Source organism: Zerene cesonia, chromosome 22 (assembly GCF_012273895.1).
Source record: "Zerene cesonia ecotype Mississippi chromosome 22, Zerene_cesonia_1.1, whole genome shotgun sequence".
NCBI lineage: Eukaryota > Metazoa > Arthropoda > Insecta > Lepidoptera > Pieridae > Zerene > Zerene cesonia.
This window is the reverse complement of record NC_052123.1, coordinates 4,141,778-4,168,143: the sequence shown is the minus strand read 5'-3', so window position 1 is coordinate 4,168,143 and position 26,366 is coordinate 4,141,778. Positions and strand designations below refer to the sequence as shown.

At 33.8% G+C, this 26,366-nt stretch overlaps 2 protein-coding genes across 2 annotated transcripts in view; one reads left to right on the top strand and one right to left on the bottom strand.

Moving 5' to 3' along the window:
- LOC119836100 (homeobox protein SIX2-like) overlaps positions 1–23,004 on the top strand; it is a 28,110-nt gene extending 5,106 nt beyond the window's left edge. Inside the window, exons 2-7 of the mRNA XM_038361343.1 lie at positions 4,051–4,757; positions 11,730–11,940; positions 12,406–12,533; positions 13,380–13,484; positions 16,386–16,444; positions 21,970–23,004. Of these exons, the coding sequence (XP_038217271.1) occupies positions 4,653–4,757; positions 11,730–11,940; positions 12,406–12,533; positions 13,380–13,484; positions 16,386–16,444; positions 21,970–22,111 (750 nt within the window). The 5' untranslated portion in view covers positions 4,051–4,652 and the 3' untranslated portion in view covers positions 22,112–23,004. The remainder of the gene's footprint in view (positions 1–4,050; positions 4,758–11,729; positions 11,941–12,405; positions 12,534–13,379; positions 13,485–16,385; positions 16,445–21,969) is intronic.
- Positions 23,005–25,176: 2,172 nt separating this feature from the next.
- On the bottom strand, positions 25,177–26,064 carry LOC119835959 (spherulin-2A-like). The gene has a single exon (XM_038361092.1). The coding sequence runs from the start codon at positions 26,062–26,064 to the stop codon at positions 25,177–25,179; it is 888 nt and encodes a 295-aa protein (XP_038217020.1).
- Between the last annotated feature and the right edge of the window lie 302 nt (positions 26,065–26,366).

Here is a 26,366-nt window from a genome sequence, read left to right as displayed (position 1 = left end):
GGCGGAGCCGGGGCGTGGAGCTAGTTGCTTATATATTATTTAGAATGGCTAGAAAAGTTATAATTTTAAATAGCGTGGACTTACTTTCTTATACCTAATACATTATAATTGTATATAATTAAAATTGTTTTGTGCTGTCTGCCAACAAATTAAAACAACTCATCAAGTATAGGTATTTTTTAAATTATATTCAAAACAATTTTTGATAATATCATCTTATGATATTATAAATTAATTAAACTTTAGAAATGTCATACCGTTTAGGCATTATCTCAACATAACTGAAATAACAAGGTACATCACTAATAGTGAGGTGATTTGTTCCATTATCGTGGCGCGGTAATCTGTCGATAAATCCTGTGTTTTACAGCTGGTGCCCGAGATAAGGATCACACGCCACGTGGGGCAATGGTGATGTGATTTGTTATCGATAATTTGAGAATATTATTTATAGATTTAGGGTTGATTTTAGATTGTTCGCGATAAGTTGTATTTTAAGCTAATGGTGATAAATTATGAATGAAATGCGAAATGCAGTTGAATAGAACGTGTCAGCTTAATGTTATATGTGTATATGTACCTATAGAATGTATTGTGTAGTGATATTTTCTTTGTTTGAAGAAGCGATATGAATGACACCTATTTTCTTATATCGCATTAAATATTCGGTTATGTACCATAAATTATAATCTTTCTTTTACTTCAATGAAAACATAGCTATAGGTACCAAAGCTGTGTGTTAAAATTCTTGTATGTGTGGTGTTGAGTCAGTGCATTATTAATTGTTTAAGTGGTTCATTATTTGTTCCAACTTGGTGAAAATCGATGACACGATGACAGTATTCTATAACTTAGTTGTTGTTTGGAAACCAGATAAAGATAGAGATAGAGATATTTTGAAGATTACAATATCTGATAGAGAGGGCCGCTAACAATAACACCGTATTTTGTACATTGTCAAATATATTGTTCAGTTTTAAACTATGTCTTATATAGTAAATGAGAATTTTCATATCATTCTATCAAATCATCTCTATATCTATTTTATTCAGAAAGCGTGTTAAGAAAGGGTCATTGGCAGATGTAATATTGTAGAGACACGTAGGTGTCTTAAGTAGGTATATAAATAAGAAATAGGTTAATTGTGATATTTTTACATATGTGAAGTGTACTAAACTATTTTGGATCGATGCCATTTGACATCCGTGAATTGGATATAAAGATATCTCGTCCCTATTGATAAGATAACTAAATATAAGCTTTCGGGAATAGGAATGCTAACTAATCTATATAGCTTTTTTTCTTCTTTTTATGCCATAGTCGGCAATGGAGCTGGTGGGTCGCCTGATAGAAAGCGCTACCACCGCCCACGAAGTTTAGTTGTGGAAAGATTTTAAACACCTATTGAAATAATACAAAGGTTTCATATGTCACCTAACGGAAATGCCTGATCTGCTGTTAGAAAAACTCAAACAAACGACACGAAGGGTAGTTTTGCTTAATTCCGATTGGTCATATTGACACATGAATGAAAGCTAAAATGCGATGTTTTTTGACAATAGACTATAGTCGCTTGCGTGTCTACACATATATAAATCTTGCCACTTTTCCTCATACAAATACAAGCATGGCTCAGTCTGCTTTGATTGAACTTATTTATTTTAATAAAAGCATTTAAGAATGATTGCAATAATATTTTCCTACCTTTCTTTCGAAGCAAGTCGATTTCTTTCAGTATCAATAAATCATGTATACCAGCTCATCCTGCCCCGTTTGGATTGAATAAAGTACTTTATTATACCTAATATATGCGACGAATGAAACAAGGTTAAGTTGACGAGGCTTATTTATTTTCTCTCGGTTTATGTAAAAGCTATCTTCCTATAGAAATAATGAAACAACTAATATTGCACATTAATTCTGAGTTCATATTTACTTTTTTTGCTTAAAACGTTGAAGGAAAACATCGTGAGGAAACCGGCATGTCCAAGAATAAAAAATTTCGACAATATGTGACATCTGCCGACCCGCACTTGGCCAGCGTCCTGAATTAGGGCCTGAACCCTCATTGGAGGCCTGTGTCCCAGCAGTGGGAACATATATGGGCTGATAATGATGATTTACTTTTTTATTATTCTTTTGATGATTACAATTCATATTTATACTGATTCTATATAGATAGAAATCATATGAATGGATTTCTACCTACGATAACATTGTATTTAGGATTTATTGTTTGACTTTATACCTAATGTAATGGTAGTATGAATATAAACGTGTTAATATGCGCTCATCATTTATATTTAATGATTGTATGTCATAACTATTGTCATTAATGCATATACGCCTATTTTTAAATATATTATGTCATTATGATGACATCGCTTAAAATATTCATTTTAATACTATATACTATACTACAGTATAAATTTTAATTTAGAGTAACTTGTTAATAGCTTTATAATGCAAATTAACATCTTTATTAAGACAAAACACTTTTGCTTGAATATTCCTCTAGTTATGCTATCACGTCATAGATAAATTACAATATCATGTAAATGTGTCAGGTAGTGAAAAAATCTACAAATATAATGAATATTGAGACTAATGAATCATTGATTTAAATTATACTATATACTATATATAAGTTAGTATGTTGTATGATTAAACAAAACAAAATTTAATGATTACCAATGTTCTTATCGACAAAAAATATCGATAATGCATGGACATCCCTATCCAACTCGTCAAGTCCATACATCACGAGGGCCTCCCTAGCGATCGTGTCGATGATAAAAATTACTTAAAACACCAAACATTTAACATTATGCCCCTTTACCTCGCCCATCTCTTTCACACGTCCACAGATACATATAAACAAGCGAGATAGATATATAGTGAGTTATTAATACGACAAAATTTGGGTGCCTCTAAGAAATTGTATTTTTGTTCAAAGGAATGTATTGTAAATCTTTTGTTGTCTGTCCTTAGATCTCGGTAATACTTCACGTGCGTGCATTATAAATACTTTTAATTTATTATCTGTATTTTTGTGTTTTGAATTAAAAACTATCTGGACATATTTTGAATTCCTGCGCGTAAGAGTTCGAACTATGCAGGGTTCATTGCACTTTCACTGTTAATAGTTTTTAAGTTTTTTTTTTTAATTGTAAAGGCCAGTAAGTCTGAACTATTTGCCAATGTCAAGTTTATTTAAATTTAAAAGGCTCCCGCCTCGGTAAAAAAAATCGTTTTTACGTTTAAAAATAAATGTAAAAACACGTGTCATTTTGAACACTTTGATTGGGCGGGAAAAACTAGAAACAATTTGTTTTATTCTTAGATTTTATTTAATTTTGTTTCACAGTTGACACTTTGACAGTTGTTATTTATTATATATCAATAAACAATTCAAAATTTGCACGGTATCAATGAGGAATGAGATAGATATAGATTTTTTTTACGAAATATAACATTACTTTAGATTGCATACTTGATATGGCATTAGAAATTTTTTCGACCATCGCCATGTCAGCATCAAATGATTTCTCTGCAATTAAAATATCTGGCAATATTCGTTATTCCTTTCCGTACTTTTATGATCTTATACATTATATTATATTTCAATTATACAATAATAACCAACATTTTTAAAGATATTCGTCCATAGTCTCTTATTATTGCAATAACAATTAGTTATTACTAGCTGTGCCCCGCGGTTTCACCCGCGTAAGTCCGTATCCAGTAGGAATATCGGAATAAAAAGTTGCCTATATGTTATTCCAGTTATCCAGCTGTCTACGTACCAAATTTCATGGCAATTGGTTCAGTAGTTTTTACGTGAAAGAGTAACAAGCATCCATACATCCATACAAACTTTCGCATTTATAATATTAATAGGATGTTATTGAGTTGAATTAATGAAGTATTATATATATAGTTATAGTATACGTGTTTGTGTTACATTATATTAACATTTATTATTATTTAAAAAAGTGTTATAAAGACCGTTTTCCATGTAAAAATAACTTGTTTATTCTTTTGTTACAGACGACGCAGTGATCGCTGATTTGTTGCCGTAATTAAAATGAAAAAGAAGAGAAAAATTAAATCGCAGTGTTTATAAATAATAAATAAAGTGTTACATTCACGCGCGTACAAAAAACATTAATATCAATGAGTGATTATGACCAGATAGAGACTGGGCGTAGTGTCCATTAAAACTTAATAAATATTTATATAACAGCTTTAAAACTCTTCGGTTCTTTAAAATATTAAGGCAAATACGTAATCGCTTTGTTTGAACATTCTTGGGACTGCCGCCTTTTGTTTAATTTTGTGCTTAAAGTGGACTATAAAAGCAAAACAGTGAAAGAACAAACTCGAATGTATTTACCGTACTACCATTACGGATTGTAAACAACAACGCATTCGAGTTCCATAAATCATAATCAACTAAGCACGATACAAATTCTTAAAAAAATAAAAAAAGAATCGAATTAGTGTGTTCAAAAATGGCGCGATAAAATGTCGTAGATTTGAAAAGGGAACACGATTGTCGCGCGGCCGCGGGATCTTTGGCGCCAAATTGGCGCGTTTGCTAGTGAAGTGCTTATTGCGGTGTCAAAGTGGCCGGGGACGAGCATTTGGACATGCTGGGGGGCCCGGAGTGGGGCCAGCGGGAGGCCACCCCCCCTAGAGACGCTCCCCTACCGAGTTTCGGTTTCACACAGGAGCAAGTCGCGTGCGTATGTGAGGTTGGTGATCTTTTTTTTTTTTTAATTAAGAGGCTATGATGATGTAAAAAAAATCATTTAGTATTTAGAACATTTTTTATTAGAGTAAAGGTGACGTTTAAGATTAACGAAGAATTCAAATAGGAAGTAATATTTTGGAAAATTTTTACATATCAACGTAATTTTCTGTAACTTTTTATACACTGATAATATTCATGCTCTATTATTTAAATAGATTAATTAATTTTGTCGTATGTGTCAAAATCCAAGGTATTCTTAGTTTTATTTATTGTAAACTCATTTTTTGTTTATATACACAAGATGTATATCATATTCACATAATATGTATCTACATAATTTCTCGAAAGGTTTATTTATGTCATATTATGCCCACATTACCATAGATTACTACCTAATACGGAAGAAATCGCTATATAACAATAAGACCGCCAATTGTTTATATTGTAATTTTATTAAGTTTTTGTTAAGAGCAATAAAGAATAAATAAATAATTAATACCTCTACTTATAAATTACGTTAAAATCTTAGAGCGCGTGTTCACTTGAAGAGTTTCGTGTTTGTCGTAAATGCAAAAATCGAAATATAGTTTATTTTCGCAAACTTCGCAACAAAAAAACACGAACAACGCGAATGCGTCAAAGTGAATCAAAATATAAGAACGCGCATTCATTTGTCAAAGAAATCTACACATATAATGTCCAAGTGTTAGAGCGCGTATTCATTTGATAACTTTGTCATAAATCCGCAAAACGCCTTACGGTTGTTTATTTTCGCGTTCTCCGAACTGCGTCCACGCAACCCTTTGTTTTTCTCGTCTTTATTTATCACCGCAGCTGCTATAAAAAGATTTTTACAGTGACCATTGGCATTTATCGGTCGCACTATATGTTTTTAATCGCTTACAGTCTAAATATATTAAATTAACTCACAAATCTTGATGCATGTAAGCTTAATGCAGAGATTATGAATGGTATTTTTTATCAACAATCGCCGATTCAGAAGGCGTTTCTGCCACGGAGAATCGAAGAAACTTATAATTAACTAGCTGCGCCCCGCGGTTTCACCCGCGTAAGTCTGTATCCCGTTGGAATATCGGGATAAATTTGCATATGCATTATTCCAGTTGTCCAGCTTTCTACGTACCGAATTTCATTGCAATCGGTTAAGCAGTTTTTGCGTGAAAGAGTAAGAAACATACATACACATAAACATACATCCATCCTCATCCAACAGTCGCATTTATAATATTAAGTAGGATAGGATAGGATAGGGATAGGACTGACATATGGTTATTCTAACTTATATTACAAACAAAAAAGTATGTTTTTTTTTTATTTGTTGGTTCGTATTTCTTTCACTTACAACGGAGCGATTTTAAAGTGAGATTTTTGTTTCTGTAGATAGTTAGAAGGCGCGAACGCTAGTGTCATAGTTATTGACACATACAAAAAAAGAAGAAAAAAAAGAAAGTTATCCCGAAATACCGCCAAAAAAGTTCTAGTACAGTTTATGTCCGAATTTTATATATTATGTAGTTTCTTTTTTATCGGGCAACTGAGCTGGTGTTTCGCCTGATGGTAAGCGATCACCACCGCCCGTGAATAGAGCAGAGGTAGCGCCTCCGCGAATGCGCTGCCCGCTTTTAAGGTGTAAGGGATAAGGAAAGGATTGATGACTGTAAAAAAGGAATAGACTGGGAAGGGTCAGGAAAAGGAAACGTTAGTTTATTAATAAGTATTACGTTTAGATACCTTCACTACGGTCCCTCAAAATAATAATTATATATAAAAAAATCTAATTCACCATCGAATTTTTAGAACTGGACTAAATTGGAACCCATATCAAGTAACAGCTTTTGAATACGAAGAGAATTATCAAAATCGGTTCACCCATTAATGTCATGAGGTAACGAACACAAAAGTACAGTCGAATTGAGAACCTTCTCGTTTTTTGAAGTCGGTTCAAAATACTAAACACTGAATCACTATCGACCAAACTGCGTGTGTTCCACTTCTAAGAAGCTACGATTATATTAATGACTAAGAAAACACCATCGAATTGCTTACATGCATTTTGAATATAATAACAAACTGAACAGTTCGTACAACCTAATCTATACTAAAAACATTCCAACAGTTTGTTTGTTTGAACGCGCTAATCTCAGAACCTACCAGAGCGATTTTAAAATTTTTTACACAGCTGGACAGATAAGTACTCTGAGTGCTAAAGGCTATATATTATGTACCACAGGTAAAGCCGGTTAAAAAAAATAAACACCATCAAAATCGGTTCACTCCGTGTATGGTAAACAAACACAAAAAAAGTCGAATTACTTACCTTTTTTGAAGTCGATTGAAAAGTTAAACTTATATTTGTAAAAACTTATAATTATAGAGCAAAAGGGAGGCAAGGACCGCCCTGTAACCGGATATCCGTCTAGAAACCGGTAGCCATGGCGATACAAAATGGCGGCCTGATGGAATACTGCAATTCCTGTGTAAAGAATTTAACTTTATAGCGCTTAATTATATGTAACATCGTTATTGTTGCAAAATATCTCTAATAAAAGATAAAGGAAGAGGAAAAAGATAAAAGACCGCAAAATTAATAAACTTTGGTTTAAAGCTTTTTCATAGTTTTAGAGTTTTCAACATGTATATAAACTTAGGTAAATGGTTATCTACATATAATAAATGCTGGTTCTATTGATAAAGACTTTATTCAGATTTAGGCGTTTACGCATTTATTTATTAATCTACTTTAAATACGAATACTTACCTTTATCTGGCACAAAAATATAAGAAAAAAATTAAGCAGTTCCTGAGATTAGCGCGTTCAAATGAACAAAATTTTCAGCTTAATATTATATGTATGGATAGATGAGGTTAAGGACAAGGATATATGAAATTTAATCAAAATTAAATTAAATTAAACAAAAAAAAACGAACAAGTTGATAGAATTTTTAAGATAAAATGTATATAAATATTATAAAATGAAACCTTAAAATAATTGACATTGCATATTAATAAGAAAACAAACAAAAAAACACATTTCCTATCAATTATATTCACCATCAGGGATGACTTCGCCCTTACCAACCCCTAAGTACGCTATCAGTTTCACACGTAATTGTGGGGTAGTTTTAATAAGGATTACCCGGGGAGTACCTAATGGGTAAATTGGATTGAATTTTAAATACTTGTTTAGTAGGTAAGTGCAAGAAGTTTATTTAAATACTAGTTGCGCCCCGCGGTTTCACCCGCGTATGTCCGTATCCCGTAGGAATATCGGGAAGTAGAGCTATTTGATGTAGAAGTAGGAATATCGAATATAAATTTTTTAACATTAATAAAAAAGTTGCCTATATGTTATTCCAGTTGTCTAGCTATCTATGTACCAAATTTCATTGCAATCGGTTCAGTAGTTTTTGCGTGAAAGAGTAACAAACACACACATCCTTACAAACCTTAAAAAAAGAAATCAATTAAATATGTTTAAATAAATATGACAAGCTGTTTCCCGCAGCTTCGTCTGTTAGAAACAAATTTTCATGGTAAAGGGGGGGGGGATCTTTTATCCCTTTAGGGGTAGAATTTACTAAAATTCTTAGCAGATGCCTTCATCATAGTGAATATTTGGATGACAAATCGTCTTAAATCAAACCCTTGTTACTAGCGTTTGCCCATGGCTTCGCACGCATTCAATTCGGAGTAGTTTATTAGATATATAAATACATATAAAACTTTCTCTTGAATCACTCTATTTAAAAAAACTCGTCTATATCCGTTGCGTAGTTTTCAATATAGCATACATAGGGACATAGGGACAGAGAAAGCGACTTTGTTTTATACTATGTACCTTTCCGCACCCGGCATCTCTCACGTGGATTTCAAAATTATGTAATTCGTGGATTTTCGAAGAGGAACGAACGATACGAGTAAAGATATACAATAGATGCGCATATCTCGACAACTGTTTATTTTAGTAACGGATCTATTTCGAAACTCCTAATTTTATAACTTATATGACATTTAATTCAAGTATAGATATATAATAGATGTTCATATCTCGACAACTGCTTATTTTAGTAACGGATCTATTTCGAAACTCCTAATTTTATAACTTATATGACATCTCAGCATTTCAATGCTATAAAACTAGAAATTAAAAATATAACTTTTAGTATTTTCTTGTGTTTGGTTTTACGCGAGTATTATACATTTAATATTAAAATAATATTAAATGTACAGTCATGGTGTGGTTAACGCTTTTTTACACCTTTGTATATATTTTTTTAATCTTTTTCTTTTCTATTAAAAGAAAGAAAAAAGATGTTGTCTCTAGTTGATGTTCGCTGTGCAGGGAATGAAAATCCCGTTAAAAATCCGTCAAATAGTCTTTAATTTATTAGATTTTTTCTGATGTATTAGATTGAAGTGTCTATTTTTAAAGGAATCCAACGATTTATACTTGCACTCTAAAAACAAACTTCCCTCTTTCGCAGTCGGTTAAAATGTTCGCGTAACTTTTTTTAAACATTATTACCTAGTATCTCCAATAAATTTATATATGTATTCCTCCCCTAAAATCCACCCCTTATTATAATTATGCGTACAAAAATTAAAACAGGGCTGTATCAATAATAATGAGATTTGACGTTGGCCGAAAATAACTACCTACCCTAATACAACACCTTTTGTATGTATGTTCATTATTTCAATTTTCATAAAACCAATTAAACCAATTAACCAACCAAAGAAACAATTCGTGATATTTTCACTATTTCTTACTACCTGCGCGTGAAAAAAGTTTCGTCATAATCGGTTCAGTAGTTTCAAAGCACGAAACAAATAATGTGAAAAAAACTGAACCCTTGTCACTTTCCGTCTGTCGGTCTGCCAATGTTCATTTAAACTTAATTTTTAAGATTAATATTAATATTTTTGAAATGACTGTTTGCTCAAACATAGATGGCTAGAACTACTAATATTATAAACACGATTGTATGTTAATATGGATGTTTGTATGGATGTTTGTAACTCTTTCACGCAAAAACAGTATCTGTATGAAATTTGACACAAAGTTACTTTTTATCTGGATGCCGCGCGAGTGACGCCACGGGTTATCGCTAGTTTTAAATAATCACTCATACTGAATAGAGAATCACCTCTTAACACCACTTAACTGTATCATCAACAACCTGTCATCATTATCTATTCGACCGTTCAACCTCACCCCAAATGTTACAGCCCTTGCGTATATCACAATGGTGATTACATGAAATGAAACCATTGTATGAGGGTTGATATAAATAATTATCTGGTGAGAGATTAGGGGTCTGCTTTTGACGGATTTAAATCGTGATGTTTTCGGTTCCTTACTCAAAGGATATAAACTAACATACTAACAGTTTTATATAAATTTTTTGTCATTTGGAATCATTTTAGATTCTGGAGTGGCACCTCCCCCCAGGGTCGGTCACATTTGTAAAATTATTTCTAAACCGGCGCCGCTAGTCCTGATTTACTAATTACCAAAAAAGGGTAAAGTTCAGGGCAAATTTCTCATTCCGTATAGTTAGGTAATTATTAAAAACTAGCTGCACCCCACGGTTTCACCCGCGTAAGTCCGTATCCCGTAGGAATATCGGGATAAAAGGTTGCCTATATGTTATTCCAGTTGTTTAGCTGTCTACATACCAAATTTTATTGCAATCGGTTCAGTAGTTTATGCGTGAAATAGCAACAAACACACACATCCTTACAAACTTTCGCATTTATGATATTAGTAGGATTCAAACAATATCAAACCTTAAACAGAAAATCCATCGATTTCTGATACGTACAAAAAATCTTTCCGCAGTCATTTTCTCAGTATTTAAATAGATTGTGTAAATGTTTCTGAAAGTCATATATTGTGAATGTTACAAACTGCACACATTCACAAATGTCACACACATTACAATAATAATATGGCCGCAAACTGGCGAAATGTGGCCCTATTTGTTTAGGGCCATTGTAAAAACCGGACGACACCACATGTCCGTAAATAACTTATGCTGTATTTGTGACCACCCTCGTTCATTTTGTTGTCTTGGCTATATAGCAAGGATATTTGATTTTTGGATTTTTAATTGCGATTTATCTATAATTTAAATCACTACATAGTTACATCAAAGTCGCTTTCTCCCTGTCCCTGTGTCCCTGTGTATGTTGAAATCTGGAAACAACGCTACTGAATATGATAGGGTTTTTTAATAGATGGAGTGATTCAAGAGGAAGGTTTATGTGTATAACAACATCTATTAAACTTCTAATTAGCGCGTGCTAAGCCGCGGGCAAAAGCTAGTAATAATATAAACGTAAACGATTTTAAGTATGGATGTCTGTTAAGCTTTCACGCGAAAACAGCTTATCGTATCTGCATGAAATTTGGTATAGAGATAGATTATAGTCTGGATTAGCACGTAGGCTACTTTTTACCCGGTTATCACGCGAGTAACGCGGGGGGTTATAGCCAGTAATGTTATTAAACTGAAGAGTTGGGAAGAGGCATGACTATGACGTTTTAATGCCAGGATTGATTTAAGTATATGATAAAGACATCTACACAATAGGTCGTCTAACCCCAAGCTATCCACACTGGAATAAGTACTGCTTTAAGATGGTATGCGCAATGGTAGGTTATTACTAAATGATAGGCATATAAAATTATGAAATATGCGTTTTTGACGATTCAAAAGAAAAGAAAGTCTAATTGAATGAATCAATGTTTGAGTTTTGGGTTAGTTTTTTAGCCAATTTGATCTAGAATAAGTTCAATTGAATAAAAAATGTTTATGTTTGAAATATTAAACCAATAGAACCTTGACCTTTGAGCGTTCTCCTGTTTTTCCTTAAACTTTAGGAGGTCCCTACTACTCCATATTCAGTAAAATTGGAAATGAAATGAACTATTATTTTCGTTCCCAGGTACTACAACAGGCGGGCAACATAGAAAGACTAGGCCGTTTCCTGTGGTCTCTGCCAGCTTGCGAGCGCCTCCACGCCCACGAGTCCGTGTTGAAGGCAAAAGCAATGGTTGCCTTCCACCGGGGTAACTTCAAGGAGCTATACCGGTTGCTCGAGTCGCATAACTTCAGCGCACACAATCACGCGAAACTGCAGAGTTTGTGGTTGAAAGGTATGTCATACTGGGTTTAAGCTTTTATTTCGTTCGTATGTAACCGACATTAAAGACAGTTGAAACGGTGGAAAACATCGTGAGTCAAAAGTTCGACGACATGTGACATCTGCCAACCTGCACTTGGCCAGCGTGGTGGATTATGGCCTGAACCCTCATAGGAGGCCTGTGTCCCAGCAGTGGGACTATATGGGCTGATGATGATGATGATGATCTAACCGACACGTTAGCCTCGATTTGAATTGTTTTTAAATGGATTGTTTTTATTCAAACTTTGTACACTGATCGCCGACTTTAAAATAATTTTGTGAATTTATATTATTTTTCTGATTAATATCACCAGGATTCTGGACTGGACAGGAGCTGGCCGATTAAGTGCCTAATCGTGCTCGCTTCCCACTCCCACGCTATTTTTTTAAAGACTAGCATTTAATGAACAAACAAAATAATTTCCAACACTTTTAGCACATTATATGGAAGCGGAGAGGCTCCGAGGAAGGCCGTTGGGTGCGGTTGGGAAATATCGAGTGAGGCGTAAATTCCCTTTACCGAGAACCATATGGGATGGAGAAGAAACCTCTTACTGTTTTAAGGTAATCCCCTATTTGTTTAACTAGACGCTCTCCCCGGTTTCGCCCGGAAATATATGAGAGTGGAAAGAGAGTAGCATATGCCTCTCAGGCATAATATCCTATCCCCCTACTAATATTATAAATGCGAAAGTTTGTAAGGATGTGGGTGTGTGTGTTGCTCTTTCATGTAAAAACTGCTGAACCGATTGCAATGAAACCAAAGTACGTAGACAGCTGTACAACTGGAATAACATATAGGCAACTTTTTATCCCGATATTCCTACGGGATATGTACTTACGCGGGTGAAACCGCGGGGAGCAGCTAATAAATCATAAATGAAAAGAATGCTTCGAAATCGGGGTATTTATTTTCCTATTTACAGCTAAACGTTTAGTTTCTCAAAAATCAGGTTGTTCTTATGTCACCGTCGGCAATGGAGCTGGTGGGTCGCCTGATGGTAAGCGCTACCACCACCACATGAACATTTGGAGAGGTGTAACGTTTGCAGACCTTACGCCTCTACAGATGGATTGCCGGCTTTAAATTGGAAAGGGGTTAAGAAGGGTTTGCTAAGAGGAATAAAGAAAAGGACTGGGAAGGGTAAGGAGAAGGATATGGGCCTCCGGCGTCCACTCACCGAGCGAAACACAGCCGTATGCTACATCACGCCGTTCTCCTGTGGGGGTGTGGTACTTCCCCGGTGCGAGCTGGCCCAATTCGTGCCGAACCGTGCTCGACTCCCACACACAAGACATGTATAACAGAATTGTGTTTACGTCAGCGTTTGCTCAAAGTAACTTCCACGAACACAAAGTCGCGGGACGAAGCTAGTAAATAAAATTGAACGTTATGCCCTATTTGTCTAGGAAAAGTCTAGATCAGTGCTACGAGATTGGTACCTTCACAACCCGTATCCGTCGCCCAGGGAGAAGCGTGAGCTAGCTGAAAGCACCGGCCTTACTACTGTCCAGGTAAGCACTATCTTAGGTCACGGTTTGATCAAATCTAGATGTCTTTTGATAGGAAAACAACTCGGAAACAAGCTTTTACCAGCCGCACAGTTCCAACATCGGACCACCCGCCGTAAAAACCAGTTCCATCCGCACCATCTGGATGGTTTGCGGTCCACCATCGTACGCTTCACCCGCAACTTCTTTCCGCGTACTGTGAAGCTTTAGATTTACCAGCTACGGTGTTCCCGAACAATGAAGACATTGCGAGCTCAAAGCGTATATGTCATTAAGGCCGACAAAGCATACCTCTCAGTTTGCAAGTGTTTATGGGCGGTGGTGACCACTTATCATCAGGTGGTCCACCTGCTCCATTGCTTGCTCTGCCATAAAAAAACGCTTTTATTTGCTTCACCTGTAGATACGTTAGTGACTCCTTTAGACTCAATTTTGACCCACTTTAAACAAATGATAATACAAACTTTATACACTTATCAAGGATCTGTGATTATATTTTTATAACAATATAATCTACCACACTAAATTAAAATTGCTGCAAATATATAATACTAGCTTCCGTCCGCGGCTTTCCCCGCATGGAAATAGGACATTTACAAATGATTTACTAAGTGTCTATGCCTGTTTTATCCCAAGGGAGCATCTTATGGTGATAAAAAATATCCTATCACCCAAGTCAGCTCATACCCTGTCTGTATACCAAATTTCTTTAAAATCCAGTAGTTAGTTTTCAGTAGTTTCAGAGTGATTTACGGACAAACGTCCAAACAAACAAACTTTCATATTTATAATATTAGTGTCATAGTGATTTTTAATCGTGAAATAATACAATAATTTCACGAGTTTCATCTTCTTATCCTGATTAGAATCGCCAGGATTAAATAATTTCCTTACGTAACCTACTAATATTATAATTGCGAAAGTTTGTAAGGATGTGTGTGTTTGTTGCTCTTTCACGCAAAAACTACTGAACCGATTGCAATGAAATTTGGTACGTAGACAGCTGAACAACTGGAATAACATATAAGCAAAGCAAGCTTTTTATCCCGATATTCCTATGGGATACGGTATTATGCGGGTGAAACCGCGGGGCGCAGCTAGTACTATATAAGACCAAATGAGACATTTAGATGAGAACGTTGTTTCAGTTTCTCAACCGACTTCAAAATAAGAGGTTATCAAGTCGACTGTATTATGTATTTTGTTTTGTTAGTTCAGAGCTTCTGATTGAGTGAACCAATTTGGATGTGTCGTTTTTTATTTGAAAGTTTGTCAAAAAAAGACTCTCACGTTGTAGCAATCAATAGTCTATTTGAAAAGGGTTTAGTATTTCGCTAAAAATACTATATAGTAATATATTGCTACGGTTAGGCAAGAAACACGGGTTCGAATCCCGCCTCGTGATAAAAAAAATTCTATTCTTTCAAAATTTCTCACTATATCGTATAATATTGAACTAAAATCTTATCTTCTTCTACTATATAAAAATAAGTCGGGTTTTCCTTCCTGACGCTATAACTCCAGAACGCACGAACCGATTTCCACGGTTTTGCATTCGTTGGAAAGGTCTCGGGCTCAGTGAGGTTTATAGCAAAGAAAATTCGGTAAAAATTTCAACAGAAAAACGGGAACATCATTTTTTACATTCAGCCATCTGGTTGCGAATCGGAGTTCGCTGGGTTTACGCGTTGTTTCATATAAAACTTTGTTCTTATATAAACTACATTTATAATTAAACAATATGAAGCAAACACTCAGACAAATTAATTTCTCTGCATCGTTCGTGTACACAATATTGTTAATGAGTGTGTGTTTTGTAAAAAATGAAAACGTCAATCCTACTGTAACATTATAGCTTCGGTTTTGAGGAAGCGGTAGGCGAGTGTCGTGTTACACCGCAAGATGAACAGTTGTGGAAAAATAAAGGAAATTTCTTTGTTTATATACACAATATACTAGTTATGTCATGTGACTTTGTTGCATGTTTTATTTTGCGTTCCTCCCGCGACTTTGCTGTGTGGTCGAATGGAAATTGCACAATACCGGGATATTAGTCTTAAAGTTTCCATTCTATGAGATTTCCGGGATAACATCTATCCTATGTTTTGTCTAAGGTTTCAAACTATATCTGTTTCAGATTTCATCCAATTCGATTCAGTGGTTTAGGTGTGTAGGCAGGTTAAAAAATGGCAAATATTGATAATTTTCATGAAGTTTGAGTAAATGAAATATACTGTAATTTAAATAGTACTCAATATCAAGTTCTCGATTCGAGAAATCCCTACTAATATTATAAATGCGAAAGTAACTCTGCCTGTTTGTCTGTCTATTACGCTTTCATGCCTAAACCACTGAACCGATTTTTATGAAATATGGTATGAAGATAGAACTGACCTTGGGAAGGACATAAGATACTTTTTATCGAGAAAAAAGGGTAGAAGGGATTGAAATAGGGAATGTAAGCGATATAACAAAATTCCACGCGGGTGGAACCGCGGGCTAAAAGCAAGTACAAAGTAATGTTTAAAAAAAACACAAAAAGCTAAACTAAGCTAAGCAAAGTGCTGGATGTGACCTGCACTCTCATAGGTAGCCTGTATTCCAGGTGGTTGAGAGGTTAGGCGTTGCTACGGTTTGACAAAAAGACACGGGTTCGAATAGTGCTGAGTGATCAAATTTTTTCTATACATTAAAATTCTCAAACGGCAATTAGTTTTTTCACTTAGCCAGCCTGTAGGATAGTCCTAAAATACTGAAACACTGGCCTAGTATGTGAGTATAGATCTAGATAGAGGCTAGAGTTTCTATGGTAACAAATAAGAACTGATGCCTGATAGTATTACGCAGGTTAACAAGCATTATGATAAAAAAACTGTGTGTATAAATATATCTTTTTTATTTCAGGTGTCAAATTGGTTCAAAAATAGACGACAGAGAGACAGACAAGCGGAGCATAAAGATAGGTAAGCTTTTTCCATTTATAGTATTCATTTCCAGTAATTAGTCCGATCAATTTAGACAAAAATGCTAGATCAAATAGTAATAATTCTGACGGAGCAACATATTTGTAGATAGCTCTCCTGGCGTGAAATAGCGTAGGTCTATATCATTTTCCTTAGTTTTTCCAATCCTTTCTTAATCCCATCCAATTTGAAGTCGGTTTGGAGAGGGGTAAGGTTAATATCTGACCTTAAGTTCATGGGCGGTGGTAGCGCTTACCGTCAGGAGACCCATCAGTTCAATTTTTTTTCATAGATAGAGTGATTTAAGAGGAAGGTTCATATTTATTTATTCTTCTGCCAACAAAATACAAAAACAAAACTTATACTTAAAAAAAAGAGAGATACACAGAAGACAGCACAGAAGGCGGCCTTATCACTTATAAGTGATCTCTACCAGGCAACCAACTTAAAGATAGATTGCAACATAGGTAAAAAGTATATAAAATATAACAAATAGAATAAGTAGAATAGTATAAAACATAACAAATAGAATAACGAAAAATAAAGAAAAAAAAAATCATCTATCTACATCTAATAAACTGCTCCGAATTTAACGCGTGCAAAGCCGCCGGCAAAAGCTAGTGTTTTATGAATGTATATATGTACCTAATGGCTAGACTTGGGTACTTAGTAAGTTAGAACTATGGGCTAGAATCAGACGTAACCCACAGTCCCATCCCCGGGAGTAACTATGCCAAAATAATCCAACTTAAAAAGAAAAAGACAAAATGGTCTGTGTTTCAAACTGTGAAAGAATGGTTAAACTGTAACAACAACACCAACACCAACACCAACACCAACACCAACACCAACACCAACACCAACACCAACACCAACACCAACACCAACACCAACAACAACACCAACACCAACACCAACAACAACAACAACAACAACAACAACTGTATTCTACATCTTACCCTTGCTTAGATAATAGAACCGAAAACCTACTAAACTAGTGTACATATTAACAAACCAAAACTTATATATAAGCAACTGCATCTTTACTTCAAAACCAATGATTTGATTGATGATTGATTGATGAAAAGAAGTAGAGGCATAATTGTAGTATTATATTATCTGTAACAGGAGTCTTCATCTTCAAAATCTCACCTAAATCGGTGCTGTGGTTTAGCTGTGAAAGCGAAACAAACACAGAAACTTTCACAATTACAGTATAGGATGGATAGGATATAGCATGCCCTTGATTAAACAATGTATTCTATAATACAGACAAACCCGCAGCCTATAACTAGTATACGCATTTACTCAACCATTGCTTTGGCTTCGTAATATGATATGCTGGCCAAACAAACGAGACGCAAACTGAATTATACCCTTTGCTCTTAGGAATAGAGTCGATGTTGCAATAACCGTTTGTTATTGAGTCAGTCAGCTGTGAATATAAACTTAGATCGTGGGTTTGCTCGTCTGTATTTGCGATTTTATCTATTTAATTGCTGTTTTATGTAGTGTATTGATATTCGTTGCCCATTTCATAAAGAATGGTCTAGAATTTAATACGTAACCGTAAGATTTCATGATTAGAGAATTTTGATGTCACATAATTAATAATGTTAGAGTTACAAGTACTTGATATTAAGCGAAACAATTGTAAAAATAATAATAATAATTCGGTAATATTAACCGACGTAAAAAAGGAGGCGTTCAAGTATCTTGTATATCCTGGTCCAATCCCCTGGATCCATTAAATCGAATATAATCTATATAAAAATACTAGCGATCCGCCCGCGCTTCGCCCATGGTACATAGCCTACTATAGCCTTCCTCAATAAATGGGCTATCGAACACTGAAAGAATTTTTCAAATCGGACCAGTAGTTCCTGAGATTAGTGCGTTCAAACATACAACCTCTTCAGCTTTATAATATTAGTATAGATTACAAAAAAATGGTATTACATACTTAGTTCAGAACAAATAAAACTCAAAAATTACAAGGCGTAAATGAGAACAATTTTGAAACTTAAATATTTATATTTTCAGCTCATATATATGGTATTGTTATCAAAGCCATATTAAATTTTATACGAAACACGTCCCGGCTTCGCCCGAATATCAAGATTCCTATTTTATCCCAAGGGACCATTTAACCGGTATAAAAAGTTGGTCCAAGTCAGCTCTGTTTATATACCAAATTTCATCAAAATCCGTTCAGTAGTTTTAGCGTGATTCACGAACAAACATCCAAACAAATATTCACATTTATAATATTAGAGTAATAGTGTGATAGTCATAATTACTAATAATTACTTCTTTCTTTTAGTATTCTTCTTAAAGTTACTTATATATGTATATCAATTAGTTCTCCTCATTAGAGATTCGCATAACACTTGAGAACAAAACACTTACATCAAACAACCTCATATGCACAGTTTTGTTTGTATGCACCACCACAACTCCGCGCTTAACAAAGTTGTTATGTCCATATTGTTTTTGAAATATGAAAAATAAATATTTCGCTCAGTACGCCCCTGGACGCTTTTAGACGCAGATGTGGTGGTATCGAGTTACATACGTCCGTCCCTCTCTCGCGCGCCCTCTCGCTCGCACTTATGACAAATGGTTATAACTATGTTTTAATTTGACGTCCTTATACTAAACGTTATTCGATTGCGAAATAATGTTGTGTTAAAATGATATATTTTGAATTCGATAGTTCGACTGTGTTTGTTTATTACGTATGTACTGGTGAAGGGGGCGGATGTGTTCATATATAGATCGATAAAACTTTAAATATGTATATATTTTATATCACACGAAACTAAGTGATAATATCGGTTGAATAATTAATGAATAAAATACACACGAACAAAGCCGCAAGCGGCAAGCTAGCCTAATCAAAGAAACAACAGACACAATAAGAAAGTGCACTTCTAAATCCGTTTTTTTTTTTCAAAAAAAAAAAAGAACTAGCGCCATAATGTATTGAAAACTTTTTCGAGATTTTTTTTTTAATCTATGGTACGTCTAATTCTGATAATCCCATTCACGCGCAATGAAGTGGAAATTCATGGGCCGCTGCGTTAGTCTCGTAAGACATACGTGACCACCGGGGTTCGTTTGTTTTTTTGCCCATAGCTATATGGGATCAGGATGCATAGATAATTTGTTAATGGATTGCGTATTGACCATTTTGTTGAAAAAATGTATTTTTTGGACATTAGTCTTGGACATCTATTTTTGCTTAAATCAAAAGTCTGTCTGCTAATTTGGTCCGTAGTCTATCTCAGTGCAGAATTTCCTCAAAATCGGCTGAGTTTTTGCGCAAAGTCAATCGAAAGCGTTCACTTCACTTCATACGAGTAGTATAAAACCAAAATCGCTTTCCGCTGTCTGTATGTCTGTATACTTAGATCTTTATGGAACAGATTTTCATGGGTTATTTTTAATAGATAGACTGATTCAAGAGGAAGGTTTATACGTATAATAACATCCATTGCTACTCCGAATTTAAAGTGTGCGAAGCCGCGAGCAAAAGCTAGTATATACATATGAAGTCGTACTAAATAATGTTTAAAATAACGATAAACAATATAATATATAAACAAATAAAATACAAATTGAAGTTAAAAATATCACGTCATATAAATTTATTAAGTACTTCTAAATAATAAATACCTCATTGACACGCTTTCAAGAGCTTCACCTGTATGTTTGTATGTAACCGATTCCTTTAGACTCGATTTTGACCCACATTAAACGGACAGATTTAATTCAAACTCTGTACACTTATCAAGGATCGGTGACAATACAAATAATTACATGAGTTCATCTTATTATCCTGCAGGATCGCCAGGTTCAATTAATTTTCATTCGCATGTTCTGTTTAAGATCAGGTGAGGCAATTGATTCTATCATTAAAGCGTATTGTATAATCTATATTAATTACTAGCTACGCCCCGCAGTCACCCGCGTAAGTCTGTATCCCGAAGGAATATCGGGATAAAAAGTTGCCCATGCGTTATTCCAGTTGTCCAACTATCTACGTACCAAATTTCATAGCAATCGACTCTGTAGTTTTTGTGTGAAAGAGTAACATACATCCATGCATACTTACAAACTTTCGCCTATTAGTAGGATTATTTTAATTTTAACTCATTAACCGTATAACTACAGTAATTTTGTTGTGGTTTATACATTCCATGGCTTTTTGATTAATAATATGTTATGTAATTGTATTAAAATTTAAGTAATATCCAATTTAGTTTTTAATTCGGACTATATAACTACTTCATACATATACTAATAATATATTACGGACTATATAATTATAATATAATGTGTCTGTGTTTGTTTGAACGCATAAAATCTCAGTAACTACTGGACCGATTCCTCAATCCCAAAGTATATATGTGCTAAGTATATATGGGATATACTAGCAGTCCTAATATAATCGTATAATCTGTCACTCAGTCGAGATGCAGCTTTATATACACGTAAGAAATGTTTGAAATCAATCCAGCAGTTTTGTACAAAATTATTACAGATAGATACATACAATGATCTTATGTAACATGGACAAAAACTATATCATATACGTAATATAATGTAATGACTATCGTAGTTTGTTATAAACGAACACATTGAAAGGAATTTTTCATGAAAAACTTTTCAAAAAAACATCACACAATACATTAACTAATAAAAAAATATACAAGTCGATTATTATTTCAACACCCCCTGTATAACATAAAAAAGTTAAAAAAAACATTGTCTATTCCAATTCTATCACATTGTCTATGACAGACCCGCACGTATCGCGTTACCGGGGGGCGGGCTGTCGTTCTGTTTTACCTTTATATTGAACGAAATCCAATATCTTCGGGGTTTATACATACAGGGTGTTCACGGTTGATTTAATTCGGTCTAATGGGTCTGTATGGGTTCAGGTAAAAACGTTAAGATTCTTTCTAATTTGTGCAGAAGTTAGAGTTAGAAATCCGTTTTATGTAATACCTACTTCTTGCTTTTGGAAGTTCCTTCTAATCCTTAATTCTGACGAATGCGAAAGTGTTTATTTGTTTGTCTATCTATCACGTTTTATGGTATGATTTTGTATCTGGAGATAGTTAGTTGGCGTGGAAATTTCCCTTGCCTAGAAGCTAGAAAGCCAGAAGAAACAACAAAGATGAGATGAGGGGTTTGGATTTAACTTAATTTTTTAATAATTTAAAACAGATGTTTGTAAAATGTTTAGTATTATATAATTTATTTTGTTATTTATTTAATGTAAGGTTCCATTACAAATATAGGTACCTATATCTAATTGGCATAACTATTATGGATGATGAATTTTTTATTACTTAAAAACTAAATTTCTATTAAAAATTAATGTTTGCTGTCTACTTCCTTCCTTCATTCAACATGTGTACATTAATCTGAAGTTTCATTGCTTTAAGTACAAATTTTTGTCTTCAAATAATAATTAAAGATATAAAATATTAAATAAAAATCTTTCATTCCAGCGGCGGTCCAGACAAGCAACTGGACTCATCAACAGACGACGACAGTGACGCCCCGCACGTGACGCCTGCGCATGCGCCGCCGATATACCCGCACGCGTTGTATGAGCACCCACTGGCTCACCTGCCGTATCATCATACGTGACCGTACTAAATAAACCCTTTTGTATTTGACCATTTGTATTTAATTTTATTTAACTGGATTTGTATTTGACCATATGGTTTTTGTATCCGACTGTTTTGTATTTGTATGATGTTTGATATAAATGTAGCAGGATTTTATGAGCTGTATCAGGACCTGGATAACTTGCAGCACAACCGGAACCATGATATGTGACCGTAAAAATCTTTTGTATTCGGCTGTTCATTTGTGTAAAATATGATTTTTAACAGGATTTGTTTTAGCCGTAAAATGCTTTTATATTTGATCATGAAATGTTTTTTTTTATGAGATTCTTAATATTTATCATCAATTTGATATTTAATAGGAATTGAATTCGATCTTTTAGTATGCGTATTCATTAGATCTTTAATAGACATTTAGTAACAGACTATTACATTTGTTCACACAAAAATTGAATTGAATCCATAATATGTGTATAATTTATTAATTTCACATTTAAAAACGTTTGTTTAGGCCTATGACTTATATACAGATATTGGAAACTATCTTATAAGAGGAGTAAAAAATTACCTACGTAACTTGTATTAGAGAAAATTATTAAAATACAAGTAAATTAGGCTGTTACACATAACTTGTTCCCCCAAGTTCGTTATAACATAACGCCATGTGATACAATACAATAATTGTATTCGATTGTATTAGACCGTTAACATCACATTCTCTCAAAAATTAAGCATATCGTACCATACGTGTTAATAACTATTGTATAAATTTTTATATATGACTGACATTATAATTTATTTTAATTTTCATTAAAATTAAAATTAATAGCGTCTTAATTATATTTGTTTCACATAAACATTTATCGTCAAAAGTGCTACAATTTTCATATTTTTGTATATGACCATACATACAATCTTTTGTATTTGACCATATTAAGTTAAAAAATCAATATTTTTTTATGTATTACACTTATAATTTATAAGCAACGGTTGGTTATTCATGATTTTAACTTAATTTAATTATAAGGTTTTATTGTACAAATTAATATCATAGTACCTATAAGTATATAAAAACATTATCATTTGTGTTCACAGTAATTTCTGGTGTTTGTTTTTAAAAACTAATTATTTGAACAAATGAATAAATTTTCCTTTTATTAATTACAGTTACAATATAATTAATGTATATAATAAAATAACCTTTGTTTATACTATTTTTATGTAAAATTTAATACATAACTTTTATTCATATAAAAATGTTTTTGATACATAAGGAAATAAAAAAATAGTCATAAATGAATAATTTAGTCTGACTTTGTGATTATTGGCTTCCTATAGATATTACTGTAAATTTATTACTTAGATTTTACAGAATCAAATGAAAATACTAACTGCCTATCGCAACACATTAAAATAATTCTTAAATTATATTGATAAATTAAATATTTTAAAATGCACAATTTCAACTAAATTTCTGTTAAATATAATGGAAATAAAACAACCAGTTCCCCATTTTTTAAGAACGATTTTTTTATTACTTGAATTTTGACGTGACTGCGACAGAAGGGTAACGTTTTTACAAATAAATCCTTTTTTATAACTCTAAACTAATCTTTTAAAGTAATTGAAAATTGATTTTCGAAATATTTAACCGTTTACCGTCATTTGTTAATTACATCGAGTATAATAAGATCCAACTAATAATAGGAAAATGACCTTAATGTGTCAATTTTTTGTCAAATGTCATTTGAATAATGCAATTGAAGTTAGAAATAAATCTCGCATTTCAATAACGGTTTATTTCATATTTTATCTGACTTATATCAATAATATACAAGATTTATTTGTTAGCTAAGACTTTAATTCGTTTGAATTTACACCTATGACGTCACAAAATGGCGGCAGAATCGATTCCTTTCTTAGTTGATTCGCATAGTATTTAAAAAAAAAATTCACGTTCCACAGACAACGAAATTTCTTACTCAATTATGTACAGTAATTAGATAATGAAATATTTGTATGTTATATTGACTGACGATTAAAACTAATTTACTTGCAATAAATGGCGAAATATGTGGTTAGAATAAATATAAAGTTATTATAACATATATTATTATTATAATTATATAATATCAGTTAATACTTTAGTGAATCTGTACTAATGTATATTCTGTTTATCTGTTCAAATTAGATTACAATATCAAATTCTAGAAAAGAAAAATATTCTACAAACTAAAAGGTAAAGTTATCCCTGCCAATAGAGTTTAGTCGTCAATCAGTTTTATATCATAACAAGATAATAATAAGGTAGTTATTTATTTAAATATTATTTAAGTTTATGTAAAGATAATAAATAGGTACACAATGTAACATAGATTAGAATTTTTAAATGAAAGTGTGTTGTTATAAATGGCGTTTTATTTTATGCGTTTACCCCGTTTGAAAAACAGGAGTATGTGTTTCCAATTTTCATATACAATCATTCTCTTTTTTTTTTGAAGCGTAACGTAAGACTAATGAGTGTAACTTGAAGAATTTCTTTAGATAATTGAGACACTGCTTATATGATTATATTAATGTTATAAAAATATGGCGTATTTTTTGGCGCCAAACTCTTAAATAGTTTTTTTGTACGATGTTTGTCCTTAGGATATCTAGTAAAGGAATTGATCAGTGAAAGTATCTTCAGTAGTATCTATTAAATTTTGGATACATTGATATAAGATCGGATCGTATTTTTTATTCGTAATAGAGCAGCGCTTGACCACAATTCAAATGTTTTGGTTATTCATTCAAAACATGTTTGGGATATCACTACATAATTTGAAGAAAAGTCGCTTGTCGCGTCTATCTCTGTATGTATGTATGTTTAGATCTTTAACACAATGGATTTTAATGGGTTTTTTTAAATAGATACAGTGATTCAAGAAAGGTTTATAGGTATAATAACATCTATTAAGCTACTCCGAATTTAACGCGTTAAAATCGCTTGTAGGTCCATAAGAGATACCATACTCAAAGTAAGGTATCCACTTCAATAAAACACGAATCACATTGAAACCATTTAATACTCATTTACACACATTAAACAACAACATCCATTATCTTTGTGTTTAACTTCCTATCATATACAACGACCTTCGAATTTGTGAAGAAGCCGATCTCCATGATTTGCTTCGAGATCAAATTGTTGGTTAGACCGGCTTTAGCCATAACAGTTCTGACATCCAGCGCCCAGAAGTGATGGTCTCTATACAGATTGTCATAGTTCACAGCGAGGGAGCCGCTTAGACTGGCCTCATATTCCACTTCCACCTTCAAAGTACCCCGTGTAGCGTGGAGTTCTGCCAGAACAGACTGTCCAGGTGTAAGCATCAGCTCCATATGCGATTCAGAACCAACGGTAACGGTCTGCGACTTCTCAGAGTTCGCACCCCAAGACGAAGAGAATTCCAACGATGTTTTTCCACCCACATTCACGAAATCTATGTCGAAATCATAGCTGATCTCTTGACCGATAGTCAGATCGCCAGATTTGCTCCAAGATGAGCTCATCGTGTTCTGGACGGATTGCGAGATGCCCACGTTGAAAGAGGCGGGCTTCGTGCTGTTATTCTCGAAAATCTGCTGCATCACTATCTGGGGTTGTGTTGTCATGGACAACACGCGGCCTCGTTTGGGCACCAGAGTTCTGGACACCTGCTTCCAGCCGTAAGACCGGTATAAATCGCCCCAGGGTGTGGGGCTCTTGACGTAAATGTCGTCTGGCCGCTGTCCAAAGTATAATTCGGCGCCTCTCTTCAAGTTACCGTCGGTGAACTGGAAGGTTTCCCTCTCCGTATCGCTGATGACGTCTACCTCTTGGCCGGAGAAGGCTATGTTGAGGTTTCTCTCGAACGTTCCAGATAGTTCGATGTCTATTTTCGCGAAAACGAGCGCTGGCAGCACGAGGAGCACGAATTTGAACGCCATTTTGAGGTTCTGGAATAAAACAGATTGTTTTTTTTTGTATCTCTCTTGTATTTTATAAGGTATACAAGAATGAGTCTGTAAGTATCAAAACGTTTTGGTTGAAAATTAAATTTAAATAATAAAAAATTAAATAGTAATATTTATAGTATTTTACTATTAGGTTCTCAAGTCCCTTTCATTCGATACCCATATTTATTAAATCCGACAATTATTAGCGTCAGCTAAGAACCGCCATCAGATAATTGGTTTTCAATTGAAAAAGTCCGCATCGATATCAGTACATCCGTTTGAGAGCTATGATG